The sequence below is a fragment of the Aulonocara stuartgranti genome (genome assembly GCF_965226115.1).
Source record: "Aulonocara stuartgranti genome assembly, chromosome: 22".
In the NCBI taxonomy this organism is placed as follows: domain Eukaryota; kingdom Metazoa; phylum Chordata; class Actinopteri; order Cichliformes; family Cichlidae; genus Aulonocara; species Aulonocara stuartgranti.
In genome coordinates, this window is record NC_138957.1 from 13,703,182 (window position 1) to 13,718,290 (window position 15,109).

General features: G+C 42.2%; 2 protein-coding genes across 2 annotated transcripts in view; one reads left to right on the forward strand and one right to left on the reverse strand.

Annotated features, from left to right (window-relative positions):
* The window catches only part of LOC309698147 (uncharacterized protein), a gene marked incomplete at its 5' end in the record, with an annotated part of 140,826 nt that overhangs the window by 75,010 nt on the left and 50,707 nt on the right, over window positions 1-15,109 (reverse strand). The window lies entirely within an intron of this gene.
* The window catches only part of csmd2 (CUB and Sushi multiple domains 2), a 275,217-nt gene continuing 260,490 nt past the window's right edge, over window positions 383-15,109 (forward strand). The window contains exon 1 of the mRNA XM_082521466.1: window positions 383-1,430. Within this exon, the coding sequence (XP_082377592.1) occupies window positions 1,256-1,430 (175 nt within the window). The 5' untranslated portion in view covers window positions 383-1,255. The remainder of the gene's footprint in view (window positions 1,431-15,109) is intronic.

A 15,109-nucleotide genomic window follows, 5' to 3' on the forward strand; every position in this document is an offset into this window, starting at 1 on the left:
AAGGCCGACACGCCTTTCATTATCCCAACTGTTTCCACGCGCGCAGCATTATGAAAAAACTAATTATATCGGTCATATGCAAAAGTGGAAATGACATTCAAATTTACTGGCCAGGGTTCTGGCCTGTTAAGCATCAATTTCACGTTTAGTGAGCAGCAAGTGGACTTCTGTGCTAAACTGCCGGGAAATCCCATTGCTGGTCTGAATGGATGGAGACAATGGCCTTGTTGGTGGGCTCCCCTAAATCTTACTTTTACAAATTTGATTAAGGCGTATTAAAGGTTTCGTATTATTGTTATTATCATTGTTGTTGTTGTTGTTGTTGTTGTTATGGTTGTGATTATTATTATCGGGAATGGCAATCAATGCATAGAAATTGGAAGAGAAGGGTTTAAAAGCTAAAACTTATAACTTACATACGCCCTTAATGAGTTTTGAAATGATGTTCCAGCACAAAAAATGTGGGTATATGATATGACTAGTGATGGTAGTGAGGAGAGCCAACCGAGAGCTGAGAGAGCGAGAGAGAGAGAGAGAGAGCGGAGAGAGAGAGCGGAGAAGGAGCAGGTCTGCAGTCGGAATCTTGGGCGCCGCGCAGACCCGAGACGACTGTGGCCAAGCGCTGAGATACTGGGAATACATACTGCATATTTCTCTATGTACAATAAGATCGCTGACCACACTCCGGCGTTGGTTGAAAACTTCTCAAACCAGGCAGTCTTTCTCTGATCCGGATATCCTCCGTGGTTCTAACCAGTTCGTTCATCCTTCCTCTGAATTTCGGTCTCATGTCGACTTAAAGCGTGGATTACTGGCACCGTAGATGCTCTTATTAACTGGAGATAAATTAGACAGAAGGACAAGTAAGTGTTGCCGGAGAAACTAGAGGAGGAATCTCCTGATTTCTTTTTTTTTTCTCTTGACGTGTATCTGGTAATCTCAGTTATATGCGTGGAGCTGGCGAGGGTTCTTTTGTGATTTTTACTCGTGCTGGGCAGATCACTGACCACTTGAATCGCGTCCCCCCTTTGGTTTGCCTTCCCCTCTTCTTTCCCCTCCTTTAGGTGTGAAATCTATCTTCTCAGACAGAGACTCTGAACCCCTCGGTCCCCGCATGACATGGTTCAGTCCAGCTGCGAGCTCCGAGCCTCCTCCATGCATTGGGATTTTTCTCAGCGCCGACACCGAGTGAATCTCCCTTTTCTGACCGTTTGAAAACTCGTCGTGCCTGCCAGACCAGAGAAAAAGCCCTGCCATGACCGCCGCTTCAAATCAGGACGGAGCAACGGGACTTTTCAGGAGACCGGAATGCGCAGGCAGGAAAGTGGACGGAATACGGATTTTTGCTCTAATGAAGGCGGGAGTGCAGGCGCACCATTGGAGCCGGATGCTGTTCTTATATATGGGGCTGCTGGTCGCCTCAGTAAAGGGTAAGTCCCCATCTTTAGAGCTGAAGACATGCAAAATGCAGCAGGCTTACCCCCACCCCCCTCCACCGCCCACCCTTTCCCAATCCCTGACTGAATGCAAATCAGTATCAGCAACACGCAGGCACACGCTCATCCTAAAGGCGCATTTAGGATCAGGCTCGCTCCGATGTTGCTCTTCCACCTCACAAAGTTATTATAGGTGGCTGGTTGGGTGGCTATTTTCGTGACAAGCGGATCGAGTTTCGAGCTTCCATCCTTCACTCTATTGATGGGTTTCGTTAAAGGACTGAGCAAAGCTGGGTATTTTGTTAAAAACAGGAGGGGAGCGTTAAATGTGCTGCATGGACGTACTGACGCCGAGTGAATGAGGGCTTCACACGAAACCCTCGCTGTTAGTGCAGCATGTGCTGCATGCATGAGGAAATCCACCGAGGTGGTCGAGCGGGCGGCTGATTGTGATGCTGTTCAGTCCAAAAGGTGTGTGCGTGTGCGTGCGTGCACGTGTGCGCGGGCGCACTGTGGGTCATGCTCTTCTTTGGGACTGCTTCTTCTCGGTTCTTCCTCATCGCATCCACAAGCATTCTTAACTTGTGAAGCAACCACCCATAAACAAATTTTGCGTGTAGTTTCTATCTGTTGTCGTGCATGCATGGGGAGGCAGGCCTAATTAACTTACTTTGGGTTTTCTGCCCTTGATTAATTTCAAATGGAAATCTTGCAACCGGAGCCCGCGCATTCAACAGATTATCATTACTAATAATTTACTTCCACGTCCAGTTCTGATGTCTTCCTGAAATGTGAGGCTCTGTTACAAATAATCTTCTTCTTCTTCTTCTTCTTCTTCTTCTTCTATGAGACATGTTACGAAAAGCATATTTAGAGCTCAGGGTGTTTCGGGGAAGAGCCGCAATGATTTTTGCCGTCCCGAGCAGGTCCTTTGGCAAAGAAAGCCAACCGTTTTATCACTGTCTTGGCTCCCTACCAGAGAATGGACACTATTTTTAGCAAAAGCCAAGAATACTGCCATGGCCACAATATGAATTTGACAGTGAGTCATTGCTCTGTGTTAGCCCACTCATGCCTTTTTTGGACGGCTCATAATCCACAAGTGAGTGGAAATAGACACATTTTCGGCATCACCATAAGCGCACACACTCACACACACGCTCGCACACACAGTGGGCCGTGCGATTTCACGATGTGTGAAAAGTGCGAAAGTGTGCTTTGAGGTTGAGCGTCACCCTCAAATCCTCCCACCAAAATAACTCCCACTCTGTCACCCACCTTTTGCTCCAACTTGTGTCATCAACCACCCAACATTTAAAATAAAATTTAAAAAAAAAGAAAGAAAAGAAAACGTGTTTCAGCGCCGGTAAGGCGTAGCTTTATCACACACTCAGTTCAGCTCCTAATGATAGTGACAAATCTCCCTCGACTCTCCCGTGGAGTAAATCTCAATGCAGCTATATTCGGAGGAGACTGCTTGTTTTATTTGCGCCCTGGGAGCTCTTTATTGCCCACTTTCTTGCCGTTTGGCTCTACTTTTGGAGCCGATAAAGCGACTTGAACTTATCGCACATATTTACGAAGAGCAGAGGGGACTAGACTATCCATCTAGCCGCCCACCCACTGTATAACAACCTTTACTTTAAACGCTGTCGATAAATATGTTTGACTCACCACGCGTTGAGGTGGTCTGCTACATCCCTCGGTGCTGCAGCCACCAGCAGTTGCCCCATCCTCCCATTGAGCGGCACCAGAGCCTCACACTATGCTGAGGGGCGGAGCGGGGGAGTGGGGAAGAGGAGACTTGGAGTTCCTGGCGTTTCTGTCTCCACATACTTTTATCAAGTGTGGCTCATATATACACACGCGTATACGAAAGTGCTAACGATTCCGTTACAGGCTGTGTGTGACAGCCATTCTTAGGCTCTTTTACGCCGTCTTAGTGGATCAAGCGGACTTTCTTTACTGTACTAATATCAGTATCGATCCCAGGGGCCGTTAGAGACAAAGATAGAGACGTGTGAAAGGTTTCTGATTATAATAAATAAGAAAAGAAAAAAGAAAAAAATGAATAGAACCGCGCGCTGTCTACAAGGGATCAAAAGCAGCTGTCCCCACTGGACCCGCCGCTCAATAAACAGTTATCAGCCTCCATTCATTTGAAAGACCAGGGCAGGGAATGCAAAGGCCGGGGATGGAGGGGAAGGGGAATCGAGGATGACGTGTCCTCTCCTATCCGGGGAGCGTTTTCGGCTTTCTTAACTCCAAGTCCAGCGGTATTATCATTCGTCAGCGGCGCATGAGACAGCCTCTCAGCATGTCCATTTACACGCAAGATCACGCTCTGTCGTGCTCTCCTTTATATAAAGCACGGCGTTGTGCTCATGATGCAACTTGCAGTAATGTTATGAGGACTGGAGGGCTTGATGCTCCTTTCCTTTTTATCTCCTTTATTTATTTTATTTATTTATTTTTTACTTGATGATATTTGCTTGGATTCGCATGAGGCTCCTGAAGAAAGAGACGGGCTGTGTGTGTGCGTCTGGTGTGGAAGAGTATGTTTATGTGGCCAGTCCAAGAAGTCCAAGAAATAGAGCCTTGTTAACCTTGATCAAGTCTTTACTATTTTCTCTCACGTCCAAGAACATTTCACACAAACTCGAGTATATTCGTTTTAAATCCTACTAGAAACAAAGAAGCCCTTTAAAAGTTTAAAGTATGAAAAAAATAGTTAAATTCGCAATTGATCAAATCCGGCAGCAGTGAAATCTGTCTCCTAAGACAGTATATCTCATTTTAAATCTCATTTTAAATAAGTACAATTCTTGAATTCACCTCACTTGACACAAGGGGAGCTACAGAACTGACTGTAAGGTGACTTTTTTCAGCACCCAGGACAGCAACAGGTGCCGCCCTATCGGCTACACAGTGGAAATTCTCTCCAGCACCATGGACAGCTCCCCATAGTACACCATCGATAAAGGATTTGCTGGCTTCAAAAGTCAACACTTGAACTTGTCCAACATTTATTTTCCCCACAGCTTTAAACTCTCAGTTAACCTCAGACCCCACCCCCTCCCTCCTCCCAACTGACAGGATCACACCACAAGGGTTTTGCTCTTCTTCTGGTTTTATATTGGATTTAGATTTCTTAAGCAAGTTCAACAGCAATCATGTCACAGACTGCACATAAAAGATGGACTTAGCTTTCACGTCTCAAAAGTGAATCCAATGAGAAGAGCCCTTAAATTTCACTACTTTCTCACCTCCAACATGGGGTGTTTGCTTAAAGGCAACCAGTTATGAAGACCTCTATATCCTCTCTTGATCCATCCCCTCAGTATAACCTTTCTAAAAAAAAAATGTTGGTCTTTGTCATCAGTCGACTCGAATGTAGCATGGTATTCATTTCATAAATTATTGTCCCAATTCTAGTTTAAAAAAAGGACTGTAAAGGAGGTGTGCTTTACGGCTCTTTTGTCATGCTTGGGTTTAAAATACCAAGATGGCAACAGTGTCTTTTATATACAGTTTATGCATCATGCACATTTATTATTTGCTGAGATAGTGTATCAAGCTAAAACAATCAGAAACCATGGCCATGTGAAAATTGAGCTTTGGCTTCTGCTCAGCTGTATCGGCTTAGACAAGTGTCCCAATTTTCCTCCCAGCGAATGCGCGTGCATCCTGCTTCCCCCTTTTGTTTCTCACCTCGCTCTCACCTGTCTGCCTGCAACTCTCAATTTCAAAATCCTCTTCTATCTGCACGCTCCGCTGCTTCCCGTTCTCCCATCTGCTCTCCACATTCGCCGTTGAGCAAAATGAAAAGGAGGGAACAGATGACATGATCAAGTTACTCAAAACTGAGAAATGGTTGGAATGCAAACCAGATGTTTATTGCTTGACTTGAACAGAGGCGGGGGGAAGCTGTGTAGTTGAGGGTGAGAGAGAGTGCGCGGTGGTCGAGATGAAGAAGAAGAAGAGGTCCCACTAAGGGAAAAAAAAAACAGCAGGCAAGAACTGGCTTTGAGGGGAAATAAGAGGCAGACAGAGGATGCAACTGTTGGAGTAGATGGAGGATAAGCTTACACCAGCTGAGAGATAATCTGGGCCCTATGTTTCTGTGCCTTTTGAGTGCCTGGTGATTTCCTTTTTCTTCAGTAAATTATCTATTTAGAGGGTTCATTTTCTTATCAGGCATCAAGCAGACTCCTATTTCAACAACTAACAGCTTGTAAGAAAGCTTGTGGGCACGTGTATGTGTGAGGTTGGATGAGTTTGTGAGCTGCCACCCCCATTCACTCGAGGATGATTAGACTAAAGTGATGACAAGCAGGTCTTTAGCTAGTTCAGAAAGTGCCACAGAGAGGCTGTTTGTGCACGTGCCCCGGCGTGCACGTATCTGTCACGCGCGTGTGTGCACACAGCTCTCAGATGATGCCAGTGCCCCCCTCCTCACGAGCACTGTTACTTCCCCACTCACCTGCCGCTGTGTCAACCTGCTCCTCTGTCTGTCTTGCCATCTCTCCTTCTCCTTCTCTCCTCCCTCACCACCTCGTCTTTTCTTCCTTCGTCCTCCTCTCTAGTGATTCATACCGTCATCTTTCTCCAGATGGCCAGAGTTCTGTCACTGTGCTTCGTCACAGTGATAACAGCTACAGCGACTCACACGCGCACACAAACACACGCACCCAGCAGTTTGTGCACACTTGCATACAACCCTTCCAAAAAAAGAGAAAAAGCCTTCTTAAATGCATTTAAGCCAACTTCTGCATGACCGTCTTCACCGGTTTTTACAAGAGCTAAACACAAAGTAGACATTCAGACTTTGTGAGCATATAGATAAAGGTATAACAACATTCAGGAAGATCATATTAATTTAAATTTACTTTAATTAAATATGATCCATGCCTAAGACTATGGTATTTATGGATCTTGTTGTTCGAGTTCTAAAGTCAGTACTTCACATCCAACCAAAGCCACCGGAAATCTTGCCAACGAAATCATCTGGATTCTTTTTGATATGACTCCCAGCTTGTCGGAGAGAACAACATTAAATTAATAAATGTATGTTTTGGCTCATTTACTTATCCAGGGAATATGAGTGGAGCAGTATTGCTCTGTTCTGGCAGTTCTAAGGCATCACGTTCACTGGTTGCAGAATAGCATGTGCCCTTAAGCTCCTTAAGCATGAGTCATTCTATTCACCCGTATTTTGTCTCCGTTGTTCCAATCGAGCTCCATTAAAGACATTTGATGGGGACTGGACAGGTAATGGTAAATTGGCTTGCCGTATGAGAATACATCAGTGATTTGTGAGGAGAAAGTGGCTGTCATTTCACTTTCATGCCTGTTCTCTTTCAGCAAACACCAGTGGAGGAGTGTGACTGAAATGGGCATCACCCATATGTGTAACGGCTGTAACAACAATAGAGCCGACGTGAGGTTTGAAATGTCAGGAACAAGCGCGTACATGCTAAGTCAATTTTCCCTGCATAAGTAAAGGTGAAATAAACACATCAATAATTCATTGCCACTAGCCGCATATCTGTGAACAGCTCTAGCACAGAATCCTCCATCTCGATTCAAATTTTCATCTTGCTGTTATCAGGTATGGGAATTTTCTCCAGCTATGGCAAATCCTCACAACGTGAGTGATAGACACAGATGCCCTGTCTGTCTTGTATAGACGCAAAACTCAGGAAAGGATTTCTTTAGCTTCCTGATTTACACTGTCTTATCAGATATCAGTGATCCCGGAGATTGAAGATTAGATAGTGGGCAGGAGGTATCTTGTCCTTGTCCTTGTCTTTTTCTTCTTTATACTGCTTCTCTCTCTCTATTGAGCATATAGGTAATCTGTCTGCAGACTTTTTGTGGCAGCGAGGCGGGGAAGAAGCAGTAAATGTGTGTGGGAGTGTCTTTTACTCCTACACTTGCTCAAATTTAGATTTTGGTGTAGAAGGATACTGTTTTACTCCATCTCTATATTGTAGTCGGTAATGGAAGATAATTCTGTTTGATTAGAGAAGGACTGTTGTGCACTTCAAAGGAACAGTTCAGCAGCTTGGAGAAAAACACTCTGGTTTCTATTTAATATAAGTTGAAAATAGTAAGTTAAATAAAACCTGAGAAAGCAGTTAGTACATTTTTCATGGTAAATCAGGATAGAAGTTAGCTCTCAAAGTTGGAGAGTATTGATGCTGTGTGCCACAGCATCCCAAAATCTGCCAAAAGCTGCAAGGCTTGCCAACATTCTGACAATCTAATTCACAAAAATTAAAGAAACAACTTGGTGTAAATGGACTGAAAATGGAAGTGCTTCCCATTTCTGCAGCTGAATCACCGTCACCATCACATTTTTCTGCTAAGTGCTCTTTTGGGCTGGTGTTGACCAACTTTGCCGTTGGCTTTTGGGTAATAATTCAAGACATTAAGGTACAAAAAACACATAAGCAAAAAAGCCACATTATTGCAATGTAATGGAGCAGATAGTGTGAAATATGTCTTTCTACAGGACGTCGACCACTAAAATACCACATGAAAAAAAATGACTGTGAGTTTGAATTCAAATCAGGACAAGCCCGATTAGCTACACCAATAATACATGAGATGTTTTTTTTTAAATTGATATCATATTAATATTAATAGCATAGGGCAGCACGGTGGCACGGTGGTTAGCACTGTTGCCACACAGCAAGAAGGTCCTGAGTTCAATTCCACCATCAGGCCAGGGTCTTTCTGTGTGGAGTTTGCATGTTCTCCCCGTGTCTGCGTGGGTTCCCTCCGGGTACTCCGGCTTCCTCCCACCGTCCAAAGACATGCAGTTTGTGGGGATAGGTTAATTGGATAATCCAAATTGTCACTAGGTGTGAATCTGTGAGTGAATGTGAGTATGAATGGTTGTCTGTCCTTGCGACAGACTGGCGACCTGTCCAGGGTGTACCCCGCCTCTCGCCCTATGACAGCTGGGATAGGCTCCAGCACCCCCCGTGACCCTGAAAAGGATAAGCGGTAGCGAATGGATGGATGGATGGATTAATAGCATAATATTGTTAACTGGAGCACACAAGTGGATCTGAATAATAATCACAGTGATTGAGCTGTCCTAACATAACGCGCTACAGCACGTCATCCCCTAGGTTGAGTAAATTCTAAAAGGCAGTGCAGCTGCTTGCCTAATTTCTTTGTCAGTATCTTAAATAACAATTTATTGGTTTGTTAGTAGAGGTAAGCCATACAGCTGCAAATGATACCTCTAGGAAATTTGTGAAAAATCTGTAAAAAAAAAAAAAAAAAAATTATAATAATAATAACACATAATAAAAAAACTGAACAATGATTTATAGGACAGGCAGTAGAATTTTTTTTGTTTAGCACAAATAAAATTAAGGGCATTTTCCGCCCTTTTTCAATTAGTTATTGTCATGGCAACTCATTGGCAACTCATTGATATCAATATACAAAAGCGGCCTAGTGTAGGCAGTGTTTTCTTTGGAAATTTGAAGTGAAAGTATAAAATGACTGTTTAACACTTCACACTTAGCTTAACAATAACTGAAGGGGCTTAACCGGTGTTGTCACATAATAACATTGAAATTGAAACACATTTTCTACCTTTCCAAGTTTTTAACCACCTGCTTAAACCCTTGCTTTTCTACCATGTAACTGCATCATTAATTTTTTATCCACCGTTTGTGCATCCTGGCATATGAAGTGCGGTTTATATTTGGGTCAAACATCATCATCTGCTAGTGTCTTCTCATATTTGACAATGTGTTTTTGAAGGATTTGTTGTTCCCACCTTTAGCTGATATAGTTTTCTTGGCTAATTTGCAAATTGCTCTGCTTTGTTGGAGTTTGTTAAAGCAGCTCTGTTTTTAGGTATTAAATCATCATTGAACCTCTCGCTCTCAGACATGTTTGGGCTTGTGTTGTTGGTCATTGTACAAGGGAAAATAAACACATGACCTCACTACATCATTGGCATTGTGATAAGCTGTTTTTTTATCACGTGAAAATTTATATGGGAGGTGTTATATCACAAATCACTGGTTCTTAGTGGATATTGCAGGCTCTAGTTGCATAGGTGACTCACTCCACTGTAGTAGAGCACAACTATTGCTGATATATAAGTATCAGCACTTATAATGGCTGATAAATGAAAGTGAACAAAGTAAAGAAAAGACAGGAGAAACACCCTTCAGCCATCTGATGAGTTTTGGTGTTGCGAGGTTTGTCTACTAGGGCACTCTGCAGCCTCCCTGTTAGCAACACATTTGGAATGCCATAAACATAAGAGCTAAACAATCTGAGCAGAGCTGTGCAACATATTAGCAAGTGATCCATGGCTTTATGCGACAATAAAACAAGATTATTTTTAAAGTGCATCGCCATATTATCTCAGTAAGGGCTAGTAAATAACTACATGTAACAAGTGTTAGGACAAACTATTTCTATCTGGGATAGAAAAAAAATATTGGCCAATATATCTGATTTTTAAATCATCAAGTATCCGTATTGATATCAATATTAAAACTCCTATCTACTCTGGAGATAGGATGGTGCTACTCTAGTCAAGGGCATCTTTTGCTTCCATACTAGCTTCAGATGCTCTATGGGAGCCTAGAACTTGAGCTTACCCATCTCAAGGTACTACTGTTTATAATTTCTGCCAAACATCTTCAAATGTGAACTTTCTGGTCTTTCCTGGTATTTACACTCTTCTTCTCCCAAAATGTTGAATCGTTCCTTTAAGAGAATATTGTACTTGAGTTTGTTGTCAAAGTTCTTCAAGGCTAACACATTCCATTGATTTGTCGGCTAGACTTAGTTACCCTCAGTTTTTTGGGGTTTTTTTTGTTTTTTTTTTGGAGGTTAAACCCAGTTTAACCTGTTGTTATCACAGGTTTTCTTCTGCTTTGTGTTACATGTTCTGCTGAGAAAATAAATTCCTAATGAGAACAAGTGAGGGGAAAATATCCCCTTAAGTACTATTTAAGTGGACGAGAAGAAAACAGTATGGCAGAAAGCCATTGTGAAAGAGGACACAGATTCTTAAAAAAATGTTTGTTAGAATTATTTCTTTACTCATGCTTGGTCTATTTTGATATTTATTTTTAAAAAAAACTATTAATATTAATGATATCCGGTATCAGTGCAAATTAGATGCAATCTTGTGCCTGAAGCCCATATGGAAAAGATATATATAAATCTTATAAAGTTTGTATCTGTCTTGTGTGAAACTTGTATGAAAAGCATACAAGAGTGAAAACAGATATAAGATCCCTTGAAAAATTATAAAATGAAACTTGTATGTTTTTGATACTTACTAAAACAATGTATGAAAGTAATGAGAAAGTGGCCACTTTCATGAGTAATCACATATAAGTTTTTACTATTTCTTTTCCATATGGGAGTACATGAGAATAATGATTTAATGGTTATTTAATTATTTTAACTTATAATCCAGGACTTAGATGCAAACTGCTAAAACATGTTTTTCTTTCTCACAGTCTAAACAAGTTAATGGTTGTAATTTGCACATATCTGTGGATTTAAAGGCTCTAAATCTAACACCTAAAGCAATGTGGAAATCCAGTCTATGTAATGTAATGAGTAGCTGTGACATTTTATTTTATTTCAATATAAATTCTAATTATGTGACTGCGATGCACGCGGCCCATTGATTATGAATGTGGTCCACAGTTCACTTGAGCCTTCCTTGGGGGGCTGTTAGGCTCTGAGTTGAAAGGTTAAACTGCACCACAGTTAGCTGAAGGGAGGCAGATTGATCGTCTGCTCATCCGTCTCTCAGTGATAGATGGTATATTTCTGCTGGGACATTCCTGACCTGACCTTTGGAACAGTGCTTCCTCTCTGGTTTTAATATACATTACTCACAAAAGATTAAACGCTCACAAATGCCCACTCACTATCTAACAGACACGCAAGCATGAGTCTTGCCCGGAAGAAGGGTGTAAAATAATGTAACATGGTCACAAAATTATTCCACCTCCTATGGATGCTGTTGGTCCTGAAAGTGTAGTTTCCCCTGATTCCTCATGCAATGTAGGTGCAAATGCACTGGAGAATGTGAGTGGGATTATCAGAATATGTGGTCTAATGTAACTCAAAGAGCTGAGCTCAAAGATGTGAGGAGAATGACAATGAGTTGATAATTGACTTTCGCTGTTTCACACATTAGACTCACACGTAATTGTGCTTTTCTCCCCCCCCCCAAGAAGACTGGGAAATAAAATTGAAATGATTCGAGCAGCGCACACGTGTGTGTACATATGTTTGAACAGAGACGCGCACACCTGTGCGGGGTAGAGCGCGCTCAAGTATGAAAAAATGCTTGAAGACAGGGATTTGTCTTTATGTGTGCTTTCCTGTTACACTGTTGTCATGGGAACAGCATACAGCTTCTGTGTCAGGAGCAGTGAATGACACTGAACTGCACTTGTTTTCTTTTCTTTTTTATTCATCCTCCACTCATTGCTAAAAATGCAAGTGTACGCACAGAGCTTAAGGACACATACGCAATTCATCGTGTTTTGTAAGGGAGGCCCATTTGCACCCATGATACACTAGGAAAGACAGAGGTCTTTCTGAAAGCGTAGAATATCAACTGTACCAGCATGTCTTCGACTCTGAATGGACTATTTTCTATTGATTAACTTGGTGCATAGGTTGCTGCGGAGCTCTGTTGCTCACAGTAGCACCAACTTTCCGTAGGGCTGTTGGAATGTACTGATAAGAAAGTGAAAAAAAATGATGAAGTCTACCTAAAACACTGATCTCTATGGAAAAGGTGCTAAAATCCTAGTGAGAGATAGGTTTTTTTTTTCAGGGGGTAGGTAGGTGGCTGTTGTGCAGGTCCTTTTGGCTGGAATGGTAATACTGCTGGTTAAATATGACCCAGCTGGAAGGAACTGCCTGGCTCTCCCCCTTCTCTTCCTCTGTCTGAGAGAACACATGCTTCATTGTGCTTCTTTTGCCAGCCCTGATAACAGGCAGGAATGTTTGCATGCATTCATGCAAATGTGCATTTCTGCACGCATCCCTCTTCAGTGTCTTCTTAGTATCCAGCCACTTTTTTCAGCTCTTTAATCTTTAGCTTAATCTTTGCATGTGGGCGCTGTTTGTTTTCTTACCCCACACGTTTCAGCCTGCAGCTACGTTGCCTTGACAGTGAGTTTTTGTGGGGTTTCTTGCGCGTGTCAGTATTAACTTTGTGTGCCATAGGCATCAACAGATCCTTTCATAAAGCTTGCAGTGAAGATGTTGCAACTAGAACAACACTGCATCATTAGCACTGGTATTCTTAGCATGTGTTCCCTGATTTACAGTTGAGAGTGTGTGCTAACAAATGTATTCACATATCAGTTTCTTTGAGTATCCACTCAGAGAAATCACTGCTGTATTTTGACCTGACACATTCATGCAGCAGGAAGCCATTCCAGCCTTTGAATGTGCACCATTATGGAAATGGAAACTTGTTTTGTTTTGTTTTGTTTTTCTTTTAAGGAAAAAATAATAATTACCATTCAGCCCAGTGGAAACAACTTGTGCAAGGGAGGGCTGAGAGGGACCAAAGCCTATCACTAGCACCTTCCACTGCATTTGGCTTGCCTGTTAACGGCAGAAGGCATAGACATTAGCCAAATGTATGGGGGTGAGCCGGATCACTTAGCTCGCACATTTTCATTTTAATGGCGGCCATCGCAAGGTTAATTCAGATGTGATGCGGTCAAGACGTGCTTACGTGCTGACACGTCAAGAGACAAATGGTGGTGCTGAGAGGATCCATGGGGCGGAAGGGTTTATCTGTCCACCAGGGAGCAGTTATCGGTACACACACATACACACACACTAAACAATTGTTTTTTTGAAGTGTACTCATGGGCTAAGTTAGATGTGGATAGGCTATAGTAATACAAACAAACACACTCAAAAGGAAGCATTTCTTTAGTTTGAAATTTTTATTCCAGCTTGATGCTTTTTTTTCTATAGACTGCCTCATACTTACCATATATAGTATGCTTTTAGTTTGTCTTGGGAATAATGAAAAGGCTGAACTCATATGGATAAATGTACCACCAAATAACACCAACAGGAGCTGTTCCACCATGGAAACTCAGCACACAGTTTTTGTGCTGAAGCTAATGCCAGTCAAGGTCTGGAGCACTGCAATTATTGAATCAGCAGAGTGTTCACAACTTTTATACTATGTAACTTTATGTGGTCTGCTTCTACATGGGTGAGTTTGTAACTGCTGTCTGGTGAGGAAGGAGCGGCTAGCAGGTCCAGCAGGCATGTGGTGTGGAGGTTAGCTGGACAACTTGGAGGCCAGCCAGTTAGACAGAACAACAGACCTTTATTTGGCGATAACAGACCATACAAGCCAGGTCTCCACGGCTCTACCCTATTCGTTCATTAGGGTTAGGTAGTTGCCTGCGCTAGCCCGTTACAATGGTATGGTCTCTCTAAACAGATGCATGGTGAGCAGCATGCTCGGCTGTAATGGCTGCCACTGCACTCACACTAGGAGACTCTCAAACTACCACAATAATAGAATGACACCCCCTAGTGGTGCTATACCATATAAATGGCTATTATGCTACAAGTTGCTGTGGTTCAGGCAACTGAAAATGGGACTGAAAATGCCTGAGTTCACAGATTAAGATTTGGGACCCAGAGTATGTGATGGAAAATATGGAAAAGGAAATCCAAAAATCCTGCGTGACAGGATGTAAACATTAAAGGAACGTTAATGGCATCCCACCGCAGCTTCTTCTAGACATAGGGATCGAAAGCACTGGAGGCAAAACACACACACACACACACACACACACACACACACACACACACACACACATATATATGTGTGTGTGTGTGTGTGTGTGTGTGTGTATATATATATATATATATATATATATATATATATAGATAGATAGATAGATAGATAGATAGATATAGATATATATATATATATATATATATATATATATATATATATAAATATATATATAGTTTGATTGTGGGTTGTTAAAGTGTCCCTTTAAACTTGGAACAAGACTCATTCTCTGAAACTGCATTCATCTTGCGCAACATAAGACATAAAACACTTCTATTATTGTCTGGAAGAACAGGATGCTCTCTGCATCTTTGTCTTTTGTCCAAAGGCAGTCTTGAATCATAGATGGGTAGATGGGGAGACAAGGGAGCGATAGAGAGAGAGAGAGAGCAAGGGGAATAAGGAAACAAAAAAACTGATGGGGTCCAGAAAGAAGATTTGCACTGCTGTATTGCCGGTATTATTTGCGTCTTTATGGCATTATGAGACTGTGATGTCGGGATTGTGTTCACTTTGATGAAATATCCTCCCATTCATAGTCACTGTGGAGAGTGTAATTGTATCTCAGCAGAGGAGTTACATGCAGACATCAGACACTATACTCACCCAGGGTATAGGGATTACACTCATACATGTGTAGACAAATGATACCTCCACACACAGGCACGTGTATACGCCTGTCTCTCTTTACTTGCACAAACGAACGCATACACACACGAGCACACGCACAAATTCCACTGAAGCCTCCCTCGAAATGGACCTCTAGATTTTGCCAGCAGTGCAGATTAAGCACTATCTTGCTGTGAATGTC